Source organism: Cervus elaphus, chromosome 5 (assembly GCF_910594005.1).
Source record: "Cervus elaphus chromosome 5, mCerEla1.1, whole genome shotgun sequence".
NCBI classification, from domain to species: domain Eukaryota; kingdom Metazoa; phylum Chordata; class Mammalia; order Artiodactyla; family Cervidae; genus Cervus; species Cervus elaphus.
The window spans coordinates 127,164,954-127,181,667 of record NC_057819.1 but is presented as its reverse complement, the minus strand read 5'-3'; the positions used below and the strand labels follow the sequence as shown (position 1 = coordinate 127,181,667).

Sequence of the window (16,714 nt, the reverse complement as noted above, 5' to 3'; positions counted from 1 at the left end):
CCATAAGGTATGGCCCAGAATGATCAGTACTAGTACAATTCAGTATTTTTTTTAAGTATTAGAGAAAAAAAGGCATCCAGATTTAAAAAAATTACTTACAAGGGAAGAAAATTACACTAGTACTCTTCTTCCAGATTAGCACTGTTCAGTAATAATATACCAGGACAGGACTTCCCTGGAGGTGCAGTGGTTGACTCTTGTTTTCCAGTGTAGAGTCAAGAGTTTGATCCCTGGTCAGGGAACTAAGATCTCACACGTCTTGAGGCATGACCAAAAAAAAGAAAAAGCAAGCCACATATGTAATTTAAAATTATCTAAGAGCCATATTTTTGAAGTAAAAACAATCAAAATTAATTTGAATATATTTTATTTAACCCAACGTTGGATATTCTAATAACCCAATAAATCTAAAATACTACTTCAACATGTAATCAATATAAAAATATTTTAAGGTGCCAGTCACATTCTTTTTTCAACTATCTGTTAAGAAGAATACAGCTATTTGTTACTCAGCTTGTGAAAAAGAAATATCTTGGAATTAACCATCTTAAATAGTTTACCCAGTGAACTACACTACTGGGGTATATTCCTAACATCATAATGAAAGTAAATGTTGCTCAGTGGATTCTAGAATTTATGTCTGCCCCAATGAGATATTCTAACATTTGCCACCAAACCACTATGAACTATTACATCACACAATAAAGGGCAGTTGACACTTCTCACTTTTCTTCAACTCTGTATTTAATGGATACCCCAAATGTTAACAAACAAAAACTCTTAATTTGGGGGGACTTCCCTGGCAGTCCAGTGGTTAAGATCTGCCTGCCCATGCAGGGGACACAGGTTCAATCCCTGGTCTGGGAAGACTCCACACACCTCGTGGCAACTACTGAGTCCACGTGCCTGGAACCGGAGCTCTGTAACAAGTCACTGCAGTGAGAAGCCTGTGCCCCCTCACCAAGAGTAGCCCCTGCTGGCAGCAACTAGAGGAAGCTAGTGCACAGCAGTGAAGACCCAGCGCAGCCAAAAACAAAATTAATTAACTTAAAAAAGATAATGATTCTCCCCCCAAACAAACAACAAAAAACAGTTCGCAGCCTTCTAGGTTTTCCTATACATGTATAAGCACATTCAAGTTTTCGGTTTTGCTTTGTTTTTTAACCTAATTAAAATATTACTCATATTGATCTGCACGTAGCTTTTTTTTCTCTAATGTAATATTGGCAACTTTCCATGTCTGGACTTATGGACTTATGGATTGACTTCATTGTTTTTTTGTTTTTTTTTTTTTTCTGGCCCCCACTTCAATTGGCTTACAAAATCTTAGTTCCTTGACTAGGGTATTGAACCCAGACCTGGCCAGGTCCTAACCACTGAACCACCAGGGAATTCCCAACCTCATTGTTCTTAATGACTATATAATAACAACCTCTTTTTGAAGGCTTACTCTATATACCAGTGTTATACTAACAAATATTACATAGGTTATTCCTTATGACCCTGTAAGGTGGGTGTTAACTTTTTTTTATTATTATTTTACCAAAGAGGAATTGAATGCCCAGAGAGGTTAAGGACTTTGTCCAAGGTCACACAGTTAAGAAGAGGCAGTGCCATGCCCCAAATCCAGCTATTTTTATTCCAAAGCCTGTGTGTGCTCTTAACCATTATACTGTAATCCCATTGAGTGTCCAGATTGAATTAACTGTTTCCCTCCTGATAAACACTCCCTACTCTTTCTAGTTTATGTTGCTTGTCTGGTTTTTTTTAAATTTTATTGTTTTTACATCTGGAATCGTCCTTGTGAACTGTGTGAGATAAGGGTTTAATTTTTTTTTTTTCCAAATAGGAAACATCGCTAACATAATTTCTTGACTATTCCATTTCCCCCACTAATTATTTTACTTTCTTATTTATTTATTTATGGTTGTGCTGGGTCTTCATTGCTGCTGGGCTTTCTCCAGTTGCGGCAAGTGGGGCTTCCTCTCTACTTGCGGTGCCTGGGCCTCTCATTGCAGTGGCTTCTCTTGCTGCTCAGTTCGGCTCCAGGATGTCTGGGCTTCAGTAACTGTGGATCCTGAGCTCTGGAGCACAGGCTCAAACGTTGCAGCCCATGGCCTCCTGCACTAACTGAAATTTGATTTTTATCATGCTATATATATCTAGATCTGGATCCTATTCTATTCTGAACAAGTACAACATAGTGGGGTTTTTTTGGGGGCGGGGGCATGCCCCGGGGTCTCAGCTGTGGGGTGCAGGATCTTTCAGCTGTGCCGTACGAACCCTTAGTTGCAGCATGTGGGATCTAGCTCCCTGACCTGGGATCAAACCCGGAGCCCCTGCATTGGAAGTGTGGTTGTCTTAGCCACTAGACCACCAGGGAAGTCCCACAACAGGTTTTAACAACTGTAGCTTCAGAGTATTACAGCAAGGCACACGTCAATGGACCCAAACCTTTCCCACGTTCTCAAGTCCCCAACCTGATCCCTCTACCTGTTTTCCTTCTACTTTGTGGCGCTCCTTAAAAACCCTTTTCAGTTACCAAAGTTTCAGTACCTTCAACCTCCCTATATTTTATTCATACTTTCTTCCCGTCTCAAGAAGATACTCCTATTTTCCCCATCGCAAGCTTAATTTTTTCACCTAGGTTCTCATTCCCAACTAACTCTACCTCCTCCAGACCTCATCAGCAACCATCTTTCTTACTCAAGATTTCTATTCCTCGTTCTCCACTGGCTTTTTGTTGGCCTCTACAAACATATTCTCTCCCTGACTTAAAAAACAAATACAAAAACAAATTCCTTAAGACCCAACCACTTACCCATCCATCCATCCACCCACTCATCCACCCACCAGCCCATCTACCCACCCACTCATCCACTCACCAACCCATCCATCCATCCATTCCTCCATCCTCTGTCTGCTCCCACCCCCACATGCCACAACTCCTCCAAATCTTTACAGCAGTGTCTACCACTGCACTGAAACTCTTCTCCGGAACACCAACCAGGCCAACTGTCTTTTCTCACACTTCATTCACCTTATGAATGCTTCAATGCTAACTTCTTTCTTTTTTAGTACTTCTTTCTTTATTTGACTGCTCTGGGCCTTAGTTGTGGTGAGCAGGAGCTACCTTCTCGTGGTGAATGGGCTTTTCCCCGTGCTGGACTCCCTATCTGTGGTGCACGGGCTCTAGAGCTTAAGGGCTTCAGAAGCCTCAGCGCTTGGGCTCAGTGGTCGCAGCTTGCTGGTTCTAAAGCACAAGCTCAGTAGTTGTGGTGTGTGGGCTTAGTTGCCCTGAGGCATGTGGAATCCTCCCGACCAGGGATCAAACTCATGCCCCCCACACTAGCCAATGGATTCTTAATCACTGGACCACTAGGGAAATCCTCAAGCTCTCCTCTTTATTTTATTCAACTGGCATAAAATACTGGGTATTGCCTTTTTTAATATTTATTTATGTATTTGGCTGTGCCGGGAATTAGATGCAGCATTCGGGATCTTCCATCTTTGCTGCTGTGTAGGATCTAGTTCCCTGACCAGGGATCAAACCCAAGCCCCCTGCGTTGAGAGCTCAGAGTCTTAACCACTGGACCACCAGGGAAGTCTCTTTACTGTTATTTTTAAAAACAGTCTTTATTGAGGTATAATATACACAGCATAAAATTCATCCACGCTACAATTCAATGATTTTGGCAACTATCACCACAATCCAGTTGAAAATATCACCATCGCAAATGCTCACTCATGTCCATTTACAACTAATTCCCACTCCCATCCCCAGCCTTAAGCAAACCCTGCTCTGCTTTCTATTTCTTTGTATTTGCTGTTTCTAGTCCATACAAATGGACACATACAATAATACATCATCTTGTATCTGGCTACTTTCACTTACCACAATGTTTTTGGGGTTAATCTGCATTGTGCAGCATATACCAAAAGCTGTTTTCTTTAAATTTGCTGAATAGTATTATAATGTATGAATATATCTTATTTTGTTAATCCATTCACCAGTTGATGGACATTTGGATTACTTTCAGTTTTTTATCATTATGAGCAATGCTGTTATGAACAATCGAACACATGTCTTTGTGTGTATCTATGTCTTCATTTCTTTTGAATAGATTTACTTGTTGGAAAAGACCTTGATGCTGGGAAAGAATGAAGGCAGGAGGAGAAGGGGATGACAGAGGACGAGATGGTTGGACGCCATTATCATCTCAATGGACATGAGTTTGAGCAAGCTCCAGGAGATGGTGAAGGACAGGGAAGCCCTGGTGTGTGCAGTTCATGGGGTCGCAAAGAGTTGGACACGACTGAGCGACTGAACAACAATAGGAGTGCAACTGCTACATCATAAGGTAAATTTAACTTTTTAAGACACTCTCAAACTCTTTTCCAAATTGGCCATTACCATTTTGCATTCCTATCCATAACATACGAGGATCCCAATTTCTCTGCATTCTCACCAACACCTGATGTTGTCTCTTTTACTGTTGCTTTCCTAGCAGTTTTGAAATGCTATCTCATTGTGGTTTTAATTGTATTTCCCTAATAACTACTGATGCTGAGCATCTTTCAGTGTGTTTATTGGCTACTCCTGTATCTTCTTCGGTGAAATGTCTATTCAACTCTTTTGTCCATTTTTAAATTGAGTTGTCATCTTAATATTGAGTTGTAAGAGTTGTCAAAATATTCTGGATGTAAATCCTCTATGTGTTTTGCAAATATTTTCATTCAGAAGGTGGCTTGTCTTTTCATCTCCTTAATGTTGTTTGAAGTAGAAACATTTTTAATTTGGAAGAAATCCAATTTATCAGTTTTTTCCCTTATGGATTTTGCTTTTGGCTTTGTATCAAAGAACTCTGCCCAATCTGAAACAAATACATAGCTTCTTCTATATCTTCTTATAGGGGTTTTATAGTTCTAACTCTTAAATCTAAGTCCATTTTTTTTTTTTTTTAATTTTTGGCCCCATCGCGGAGCGTTGGGTTTGAACCAACCAGGGTTTGAACTCTTGCCCCCTGCATTGGAAGGTAGAGTCTTAACCACTGGACCACCAGAGAAGTCCTCTTTGTTGTCATTTTAGTCACTGAGACGTGTCCGACTTTTTTTGTGACCCCATGGACTGTAGCTCACCAGGCTTCTCTGTCCATAGAATTTCCCAGATGAGAACACAGGAAAGGGTTGCGTTTCCTTCTCCAGGGGATCTTCCTGACCCAAGGATAGAACCTGAGTCTCCTGCACTGGCAGGCAGATTCTTTACATCTGAGCCACCAAGGAAGCCCTGGGGAAGCCCTAGGTCCCTTTCAAAAACAGCTTTATTGAGAGATAATTCACATACCATACAATTCATCTATTTAAAACATACAATTCAATGGTTTTTTAGTATATTCACCGAGTTATGCAACTATTCATCATTATCTAATTTTAGAACATTTTCATAATCCCAGAAAGAAACCCTGTTAGCAATCACTTCTCATCTCCCCCTCCCCCAGCCACTGGCAGTCACTAATCTCCTTTCTGTCTCTTTGGATTTGCCTCTTCTGGACATGTCATATAAACGGGATTATACAATATATGGCCTTTTGCCTCCGGCTTCTTTCACTTCATGTTAGTGTCTTTCAGGTTTCAGCTAAGCTGTAGCACATATCAATACATCATTCCTCTTTATTGACGAATAACACTCCACTGCTCAGATTTACCACATTTTATCAGTTGTTCCAGTCACCAGTTGTTGAACATTTGGGTTATTCCCACATCTTAGCTACTATGACTAATGCTGCTATGAACGTTCATGTACATGTTTTGGTGTTGAATTTTTTTTTTTCATTTTTCTTGGGCATACACACACACACACACACACCCCCCAGGACTGTAATTGCTGAGTTATAAAGTAACAAAGCATTTGAGGAGCTGTCAAACTGTTTTCCATAGCAGCTGTACCTTTTTACATTCCCTTCAGTGGTGGACCAGGATTTCAGTTTCTCCACATTCTCACCAACACTTACTATTTGTTTTTAAAAATTACTGCCATCCTAGTGGCTGTGAAGTGGTAATCTAACTGTAGTTTTGATCTGCATTCCCCTGAAGGCCAACAATATTAAGCATCTTTTCATTACTGACATGCTAATTGTTCACTTGTTTATCTTTGTTGGAGAAATGTCTGCTGAAGAACTTTGCTCCTTTTCAGGTTGTCCTTTTGTTTTTGAATTGCACACAATTCTTTATATAATCTAGGTACAAATCCCTTACCATATAGAGGATTTGCCAACATTTTCTTCCATTCCATGGTCAATATTTTCATTCTATGCTCCACTGTGAGTTAATTTTTGGTGATGTGAATAAACGGTCTAAGATCATTTTTCTGCTTGTCAATATCCAATTGTCCTAGCACCTTCTGTTGAAAAGCATATCCTCTCCCTGTTGAATTAATTGTCTTGGCACTTCTGTTAAAAACAACCGACCATAAATATAAGGATTTATTTCTGTCTTGCAATTCTACTGATCTATATCCTTCTAGTTGTACCAACACCACACCGTGTCTTGATGTAATTTTTGAAATTGGGTAATGAAAACCTTCCAAGTTTGTTCTTCCTTCTCAAAATTGTTAAGAATATTCTAGATCCTTTGCATGTCCACATGTATTTTAGAACTGGCTGGCCAGTTTCTTAAAAAAAAGTCTGTTGGGATTGTGACAGAGAATGTAGTCAATTTTCAGATCAATGGGGAGATCACTGGCATCTCAACAATATTGAGTTTTCCAATTCATATACATGAAATGTCTATTCATATAGACCTCTTTAATCTCTAGTTAGAGCATTAATCTTGATAACATTTTAGAATTTTCAGTGTACAAATCACACACTTACATTAAATTTATCCCTGAGAATCACTATATTCTTTTTGATGCTATTGGGAATGGGACTGTTTTCTTAATTTCATTTTCAGATTACTTGTTGTTTAGTCACTCAGTAGTGTCCAACTCTTTTGCGACCCTATGGACTGTAGCCCACCAGGCTCCTCTGTCCATGGGATTTTCCAGGCAAGATTACTGGAATGGGTTGCCATTCCCTCCTCCAGGGGATCTTCCTGACCCAGGGATTGAACCCATGTCTCTAAATCCTCTGCACTGCAGGCGGACTCTTTACCACTGAGCCACCGGGGAAGCCCTTCAGATAATTACTTGTATATAGAAGCACAATTGATTTTTTCGTGTTTATATGATCTTTTATCTACAACCTGACTCATTTATTACTTCTAGTAGGCTTTTTTTGTGGAATCCTGGGTATTTTCTATACATAGGATCATGTCTGTGAATACAGTTTCACTTTTTTCTTTACAATCTGGCTGCCTTAAAATTTCTTTTTAATGTGTTTCTTTGTTTGACCTTATTGTTCGAATCTCCAATCCGGTTAGAATCTCCAGTTAGAATCTTCAGTCAATACTGAATGGCAAAAACAGACATTCTTGTCTTGATCCTGATCTTAGCAAGAAAGAAATCTGTATCTCACCATTAATTATACTGGTAGCTATGAATATCTCATAGATACCCTGCATCAGATTGAAGAAAGTGAAGTGAAGTCACTCAGTCGTGTCCGACTCTTTGTGACTCCATGGACTGTAGCCCACCAGGCTCCTCAGTCCATGGGGTTTCCCAGGCAAGAATACTGGAGTAGGTTGCCATTTCCTTCTCCAGGGGATCTTCCCGACCCAGGGATCGAACCCAGGTCTCCTGCATTGAAGGCAGACGCTTTACCCTCTGAGCCACCAGGGAAGTCCCTCAGATTGAAGAAGCACCTTTCTGTTCCAAGTTTGTGAATGTTTTTTATCTTGAAAAGGTATTGGATATGTTAAGCAGTATTGGTCCAAGGTACTGGATCATCTATTGAAATGATCATGTAGTTTTTATTCTTTATTCTACCAATATGGTATATTAACATCGATTGATTTTTCAGATATCAAAGCAACTTTGCATTCCTGGCATAAATTCCACCTGATCATGGTATATTTTATATTCTTATTTATCTCTTTATGACTGCATTCTACATTTGATACTAGATGATAAGCACTGAAATTTTGGAAGAAGTGTAATTCTTAAATAATGATTTTTAAAGACTGTAATTTTTAGACATTTAAAAATATGATTTCCCAGCACAGGCACTCTTTCAGAAACTAAAAACATGAGCCAAAGTTTTGTGCCTATCTAGCACAAATAATTTGATAAAATAAGAAGCTACTGGGAATTTCCTGGTGATCCAGTGGTTGGGACGCCGTACTTTCACTACCACAGGTTTGATCCATGGTTGGGGAATTAAGATCCTCAAAAGTCCTGCAGCACAGCCAAAAAAAAAGTATCACTATGATTGTTAATTTTTATATCAACTTGGCTAGGGCTATGGTGGTCAGTTGTTCGTCTAAACACTAATCTAGATGTTGCTGTGAAGGTATTTTGTAGATGTAATTAACCTTTATAACTAGTTGACTTTAAATAAAAGAGATTAACCTGGATAATGTGGGTGGGCTTCATCCAATCAGTTGAAGGCTTTAAAAGCCAAAACTGAGGTTTCCCAGAGGAAAAGGAATTCTGCTGTAAGACTTACATACACATGTATGGCTGAGACCCTTTGCCGTTCACCTGAAACTACCACAACATTGTTAACTGGTTATACCCCAATGCAAGATAAAAAGTTCAAAGTTTCGGGGAAAAAAAAACTAACACAGAAATCCTGCCTGAGTTTCTCATCTGGCAGCCTGTCCTACAGATTTCAGACTGACGAATACAACATCAGTTCCTGAGAATCCAGCTTGCTGGCCAGCCCTACAACTTTCAGACTTGCCAGCCTCACAATAACGGAGGCCAATTTTATGTGGACATCTCCTATTGGTTCTCTTTCTCTGGAGAACCCTGGTGATACCATAGAGCCTGTATTGTCGATCCTCCCTTCTGTGACCCACATCATGAACTACAAAGTTGATTTGAGGGCTTCTATCCGGATGCTTGCCATAGGCATCAAAATCCCAGGATCAGAATCTATACACTAGCACACAGCACAATACATCAGTGCCCGATAACGTGCACCGACAGTAATAAAAGAATGAGAAAAGAGTTGCTAAGGAACAAAAGAACACAACCACTATCATATAAGGAAATCAAAGGCCCTCAATCATAAGACAAAATCGAGAAGTGAAAGAAATCAGTCTGCTCTCAATGAAGTAAGGTACAAATAAAGCAAAAATACTGGAGGTTTCGAAAGTAGAATTACCACCTTTTAAGTGTTCAAAAATAATACCAGCATTTGAACTCTTGATCTTTATGACTCCGTCATTAAATAGAACAATCATTAGCCTTATTATGGTATTAAATGCAATTAATAAAAATTTTAGAAACCTACTTCATTTATTTTTATTTTTTTAAAATATTTTTTAATGTGTGGACTATTTTTAAAGTATTTATTGAATTTGTTACAACATTGTTTCTGTTTTATGTTTTGGTTATTTTGACCTCAAGGCACGTGGGATCCCAGCTCCCTGACCATGGATTGAACCTGCACCCCCTGCATTAGAAGGCTAAGTCTTAAACTTTGGACTTTCAGGGAAGTCCCAAGAGACCTACTTAATTTTAGTTAATGCATCAATCAAAATTTGCCAAAACCAAATAATTCTTTATTCTGCAGTAAGTTTCCCTGGTGGCTCAGTGGTAAAGAATTCACCTGCCAATGCAGGAGACGAGGGTTCGATCCCTGGGTTGGGAAGACCCCTGGGGAAGGAAATGGCAACCCACTCCAGTATTCTTGCCTTGGAGATCCCATGGACAGAGGAGTCTGGCCAGCTATAGTCCACGGGGTTGCAAAAGAGTCAGACATGACTTCTCAACTAAACAACAACAAAGCTGAGAGAAACTTTTACAACTGTACAACCAGCAAAGACTTAGTACCCGAGCTTTAGAAACTGCTCTTGCCCTAGGACAGACCCTCTTGACAAGCATATATGTACTCCAATACAACAAAAAATTTGAAGAATGATGATGTTAGCTATCCAGGACTCTGATTACCATTCTGAATTTTATTTGCTTTTTAAAAAATTATTTATTTGGCTGCATCAAGCCTTAGATCTTAGATCCCGCAGCACGCGGGATCTTTGTCCCCTCATGTGGGATCTCTAGCTGTGGCGCTCAGTAGTTGGGGTGTGAGGGTGCGGGCTTAGTTGCCCTGGGGCAAGTGGGATCTTAGTTTCCCGACCAGGGATCTAATCCCCTGCATTGCAAGGCATATTCTTAACCACTAGACCACTAGGGAAGTCTCACCATTTTGAAATTTTTTTCTTTTATGTTTTTAACTTTTTATTTTGTACTGAAGTATAGCCAATTAGCAATGTTGTGAATAGTTTCAGGTGAACAATGAAGGGACTCAGCCATACATATACATGTAACCATTCTCCCCCAAACTCCCCTTCCATTCACTCTGCCAAGTAACATCGAGCAGAATTCCATGTGCTACAGAGTAGGTCCCTGTTGGTTATCCATTTTAAATACAGCCTGCATACATGTCCATCCCAACCCCCAACTATCCCTTCCCCATTCTAAATTTTTATGATAGGTTTCCCTCTTAACACCTGAGCAAAACGAATTATTCCTATTTTCCAATTTGCTCAAATATGTAAGAGGGAAATGAACTAGATTTATCAGGTACTGAATTAAAATGAATGTGTTTATGGTATGCTATTTCTTCCTGGACAGAGAAAAACAGAACCAATGACTCTTATCAGTATTGGGGACACCTTTCAAAAGTTGGGCCTGCACGCGTAAAAACAACACCTCAGCAAAACCATACCTTTGCTGAACAAATGATGGTGGGCTTTGAAAGAAACAAAGGTCTCAGAGGAGGATTTAAAAGCACAGAATGGCTTCTAACTCAAAAATTACAAAGGCACAACCCTGTGCCTTTTAGCACTGTGCAGAACAGTGCTAAAAACAGCTTTCTATGCTAATGTAGAAATACTCTACAGCAACAAACTCCATCATACCTTCTGTTATTTAAATGATTAATATTTGTGTATTTATTAACAAAGCTAAAAATTGCCTGAGAACATATGTATAACATTAATCATTGCTGCATTGTTGGCAATAGTAAAAGGTTGGGGGAAAGACACGTCCACATGTTCACCAGTAGGAGACTGTGTGAAAAACGGATAGCATGTACACACCAAGGAATGGGATATAGTTGTTTTATTTTTTAAAAGAACAACAATAACAGCAACAACAAAAAACCCTAATATGGAGGTAACAGAAAAAGATCTCCAATATCTTTGAAAGTAAACAAAACAAAACACAACAGTGCAGAGCAGTCCAAGTAGCATGTTACACTTGTATTTACACAAGAAACTCTGGAAGAATTCCAGAAAGTGGTTCCGTAGGTATGGGCGGCATACAGGGAGTAACCGGGTGGATGAACAGGCACCGTGAGAATGACTCTCACTGTATGCCTTTTCATTCTTTTCAACTTAGAACTATGTGACTATGTGACTAATTAAAAAAATAATAATTCTAAACAATTTTAGGCTATTTTATTTTCGCCTATCTCTAGTAAAGAAAAAAAAAAAAAGCTATAAACCCAAGTTCCAACATGAAATCAGCTGTTCTCAATATCTTTTAAATGTTTCCAGGTGGTGTGTACAAAATTAAGGGGTTCCTTTAAAAATACAAAAAGCAGAAAAACCAATTTCTGCTGGGCACTGTGACCATCATTACAGGGACAGATGACCTTGTGCCTGCTGTGGAGTTTGGAGACCTCCTAGGGAGCCAGAGGGCGGTCCCAGCTCGGCCAGGTCGGTCACCTGGAGAAAGCTAATTCTGCTGTCTGCTTTGTTCAGTACCAAAGACAGGGAGACCTCAAGATCAACCCAGTCTAATCCTTCAACAGGGAGACAGGCCTCTGAGTTTGGTACCAATATTGATGCAGAATAGCCTCCATTCCACAAATCATCAAGGATGAGTTCAAAACCCAATTCCTTAAGAAAAGCAGAGGCTGATGGTTTAGTAAGAAAAGCACTAACTTGCTGGGTAACCTTGGCCTTTACCAACTCACTTCTCTGAGTCTCCATTTTCTTACCCGCCAAATGAATGGATCAGGGGCCAGATTCTCTGCAAGGTTCCTTTGGGGCTCAAATACTATAATCCAGGGACTGCCCTGATGGTCCAGCAGTTAAGACGCCAAGCTTCCAATGCAGGGGGCATCAGTCCGATTTCTGGTAGGGATTCTGTATGCTGCACTGCCCGGCCAAAAAAACAAAAAATATTATAATCCAATAGTCAGGTAAATTTAAAGATCACACGAGGAACTTGCATTTGCCTTGCAGTGCAGGAGACGCAGATGCGATCCCTGGTCAGGGAACCAAGATCCCACATACCATGGAATAACTGAGCCTCTATGCTGTAACTACTGAACCCTCGAGCCACAACTAGACAGAGTCCTAGAGAGAGTCCGTTCTCTGCAGAGAAAGATCCCCGTGTGCCGAAAAGAGACAACACAGTCAAATAAATAAAACAATAATAATGATAAAGATCACGTGAAAGATAGCAGATGCCTCTAGACCAGCATGTGTACGCCAAGTACACAAATTTTCAAGTACACAGAGGTCTGCCGACTGGGACATGAACGTTCTGATTCCTATTTTCTGTGTTTTACCTTCAACATACAAAATTTGGTCCACTTGCTACAAAGACTTCTCTCGTGCAAAAGCTCTGATTAAAAAATGAGTTACCAATAGGTGAAACTTTTAAAAAAAGATTGGTAGAGCAGAGATGATGATTTAAGACTATAAGTATGGAGGGTGATGGTTAGGGAAAGTTTTGGTTTGGTCCATTACCCTTCTATTATCATCATCCAAGATCCACATCAATATCCTTTGGGGACTCTGATCGACCTATGCTTATTCCCATAAGTGAAGGATGGATGAATACTCTTCTGAGGCAGTGAACGCCACTGCAAACTCCAAGTTCAGCAAAACACGCTCCATATGCTAATCAATAAAAGTTAAGTGATTTCAGAAAAGTCCACAAATAATTGTGTATATTTTTGTCGACTAAAAAGCAAAATGCATGCCTCCTTTAGCACTGGGTTCATACAGTCGTAATTAGTCAGAGCCTTATTAAAACACTAATGATGCCTCCCTTGATCTCAGACTGTACTAAAGCAGCTCAAAAGCATATTCATGTCTGCAACGATTCATTCTTTGGCACAAAAGCAGTGTGCAACATGGCCCTGGCAGACACACTGCAGGGTGCAGGTTCATTGTCTGGTCCCAGCTTTCACCTGGCACAAACTGGACTGACTGCTGAGAAACCAGCTCATCTCATTAGCATGTCTTTATTCTACTGCTGTAATTCTGACATCTCTCCAAGATCATGAAAATCCTCTTCAGGTCTAAAGCCGAAGGGAAGATGGTAGCCATGGGTCCCCAGAAGTCTTGAGCAAAGTATTGAAAAACAAAGAGCCAGGAGTTAGGTCCCCGGCCAGCAGTTTCGAATTGGCTGGTGCTCAATCCACTTGTAAGCCTCCCTGTGCTGTCAAAATTCTCCTCCACTTCCAATATTTATGCTACAAGCCAGAGGCTGGAGACATTTATCGTTTTAATGATTCTGAAAACAAACATAATACTTCCAGGCATTGTCAATACCTGTGCCCTATCCCAGGGCTATTCTCATTCCAAATGCCAGGCTTGCCACTACTCTGGCAAAGCGACAACCCGAATGACTCTGATACATTTCTGTTAAACTCCTTCTTCTGACAGCGTCTTGAAAAAGCACCCGCAACAGCGAACGCATTTTCGGCCGCCATCCTCGAGCAGCTCCCCCTCACCCCCCCGCCCCACCCGGAGAACCTAATTCAAACCTGTGCCTCCCTCTCCGGAGGCCACCAGGGCCAGCACCTAGCACAGGTGCCTGCTTCCGATGCCAGCCCGTTTCACCTCACCCTCAGCTCCCGAGGGGGCCCGAGCACCCGGCGGGAAGGAAGGGACCCGGCCTGCGCCGTGGCCACCCCGCCCCTCCGAGCCGCAGTCCCCCGAGCGCACGTCTCCGTCACAGGACCCGATGGCGCGCAGGCCGCTCCCAGCCCCCGGCGGAGGGGCTGCCCATCCCGGCGACCCCCGCCAAGGGCCCTAAAGCAGCCCCTCCAGACCTGATCCAACACCTCCCACCCTGCGAGATGGCTCTGCAGCGCCCTCGGCCTCTGGGTCCCTCGGACCCCCGGGGGACCCCCCGCGCGGGGGCATCGCGACCTCCTTGCAGCCCCGGCTCGCGCTCACCGGACTTGGGCGGGTAGCGGTACACGGAATTGGACGGGATGTCCACCTCCTCCACGCCCGCGTGCTGCCGGCTGGTCAGGGCCCCCATGGCCGCTGCGCCCGCGCCGCCCTGGGCGCCTCACCGCGGCGGCCGCTCGCCCCTCGTCCGGTGCGGGGGTCGGCTGCGCGCCGCGGCCCGCTCCTGCCTTGGCGCTGCGGCTTCGGCGGCGGGGAGCCCCGGGCGCGCCGCGCACCATCCTCCGCCGGGCCCCGCGGCGGCGCCTGTGCCGAGGGGGGCTGCGGGCTGGGCCGGGGGCGCCGCCGCCGCCTCAGGCCTCGTGATGTCAGCGGCGGCTAGCGCGCGGGGCCCGCGGCGGCCGCGGCCAATGGCGGGACGGGGCGGGAGCGGGCCGCGCCGTGCCAGCCAATGGGCGGCGGCACTCGGCGGAGCCGCGGCCCGGCGCGCCCGGCCGGCTCGGGGCTCGGGGCTCGCGGCCCGGCGCTCGCGGCCCAGCGCGGGCTGGAGGGGCCGGGGACCCGTCGCTCCAGCGGAGCCAGCTGACCCCGCTCAGGTGACCGCGCGGGAGCCGCCTTCTCGCCGCGCGCCTGGTCGAGGCCCAAGAGTTCTCTCACCATTGTCCCCAGCATCCGAAGAGCGGACGCGGCTTCCCGGCCGGGAGGATGCCTTCTCCAGCCCCACCCCTCAACATCCCAAAGCCAATGGTCAGAAACCCTGCAGAGGGGCGCCCCTAGCCCCCGCCCCCCAGCCGAGGAACTTCGGGTGGGTTCCCCCACCCCCAGCGCCTTAGCCTCAAAGGGACTCCCCGGGGTCAGGGTGATTGATCAGTGCTGGTGACCCGCTCGGAAGACGTCGCCACCGACATCTGTCTCACTCTAAGTCGTGTCCGACCTCATGGACTGCAGCACGTCCGGCTCCTATATCTCCCAGCTCCACTATCTCCTAGAGTTTGCTCAGACTCATGTCCATTGAGTTGGTGATGCCATCCAACCATCCCATTCTCTATCGCCCTCACTTCCTTTTGCCTTCAATCTTTCTCAGGACCAGGGTCTTTTCTGATGAATAGGCTCTTTGCATCAGATGGCCAAAGTATTGGAGCTTCAGCTTTAGCAACAGTCCTTCCGATGAATATTCAGGGTTGATATCCTTTGGGATTGACTGGTTTGATCTCCTGGCAGTCCAAGGGACTCTCAAATGTCTTCTCCAACATCACAGTGCAAAAGTATCAATTCTTCTGCACTCAGCCTTCTTTATGGCCCAACTATCACATCCATACCTGACTACTGGAAAAACCATAGCTTTGTCTAGACAGACCTTTGTCTGCCAAGTGATGTCTCTGCTTTTTAAGACACTGTCTGGGTTAGTCATAGCTTTCCTTCCAAGGAGCAAGCATCTTTTAATTTCATGGCTGCAGTCACCATCTGCAGTGATTTTGGAGCCCAAGAAAACAAAATCTGACACCGCTTCCACTTCTAACCCTCTCATTTAGTTCCTTTCAAAGAGCAGGATTCTATACACATTCTCTGTTTATCAGTCCCTTCTGCAGCTCATGTAGCCCTGAAGTTAGGAGACCCTCAACTCAGAGTAGGTCGAGACAGTCGAGCTCGGATCATGCCTTTTGGAAACTTTGGAGAGACCTGCGAGCAAGGAGAGTCAAAGCGGGATGACAGGTGGAGAAGGGCTTCTCTGAATGAGAACACACACCTACAGTGGGTCACTGGGACAGACAGAAGATGCCACTCCAGAGCTTAATTACAGACATGTGTGTTTTAGACCTTTTCTTTTTCCTGTGGTTTTGGTGAGAGGGTAGACTGATTAGCAAAAACTTCAACAGCTAGAACATGATGTCAGCAATGTTTCAACAACGTTCAGTATACTGTTTGGGCCCTTGGGTTCCCTTGATTAGATCTGTAAAAGCCGTTTCATAAAGTCTCTTTCCTGATTACCTTTTGTACTAGTTTTTTACTCACTTATTTATTTACTTGGCTGCCTGGAGTCTGTGCTGTGCATGAGCTCAGCAGTTGCCTAGAGGGGGCTTAATTGACTGGTGGGCACGTGGGATCCTAGTTCTCTGATGAGGGATCGAACCCGGCGTCCCCCAACACTGGAAGGCGGATTCCCAACCACTGAACTGCCAGGAAGTTTCCTCTTTTGTACTTTTAATTGTCCTCTTCTCAGCTGCAGACCTGGTGACAAAGATACCGTCACCCAGTTGCCTTGGTTGTCTTCAAGGTCCCTAGGATGACAGGAACACATACTTGTCTTTTTTTTTTTTTTGACTGATGCTGAGGAGCAGGCAAGCCCCTGGCCCAGGCCAGCAGATGGAAGCTTCTCCCAAGCACCAGGGCTCCGTGGCAGAGTTCAGAGCCCTCCCTCCAATCCTTGACCCTCACCACTGGAAGGCTTTTA

The 16,714-nt window shown here is 43.6% G+C and overlaps 1 protein-coding gene across 5 annotated transcripts in view; it reads right to left on the bottom strand.

Annotated features, from left to right (window-relative positions):
* Positions 1-14,588, bottom strand: part of RNF157 (ring finger protein 157) — a 75,351-nt gene extending 60,763 nt beyond the window's left edge. Inside the window, exons 1-3 of one of the 5 annotated variants that reach the window (XM_043905450.1) lie at positions 14,308-14,588; positions 12,111-12,270; positions 100-258 (exon numbers count right to left, since the gene is read on the bottom strand). Coding sequence is in view for 2 of the 5 variants with exons in the window: in XM_043905449.1 (XP_043761384.1) it covers positions 14,308-14,395 (88 nt within the window). In the remaining 3 variants the exon portion in view is untranslated. The remainder of the gene's footprint in view (positions 1-99; positions 259-12,110; positions 12,271-14,307) is intronic. The other 4 variants (XM_043905451.1, XM_043905452.1, XM_043905449.1 and 1 more) reach the window with 4 other exon arrangements.
* Between the last annotated feature and the right edge of the window lie 2,126 nt (positions 14,589-16,714).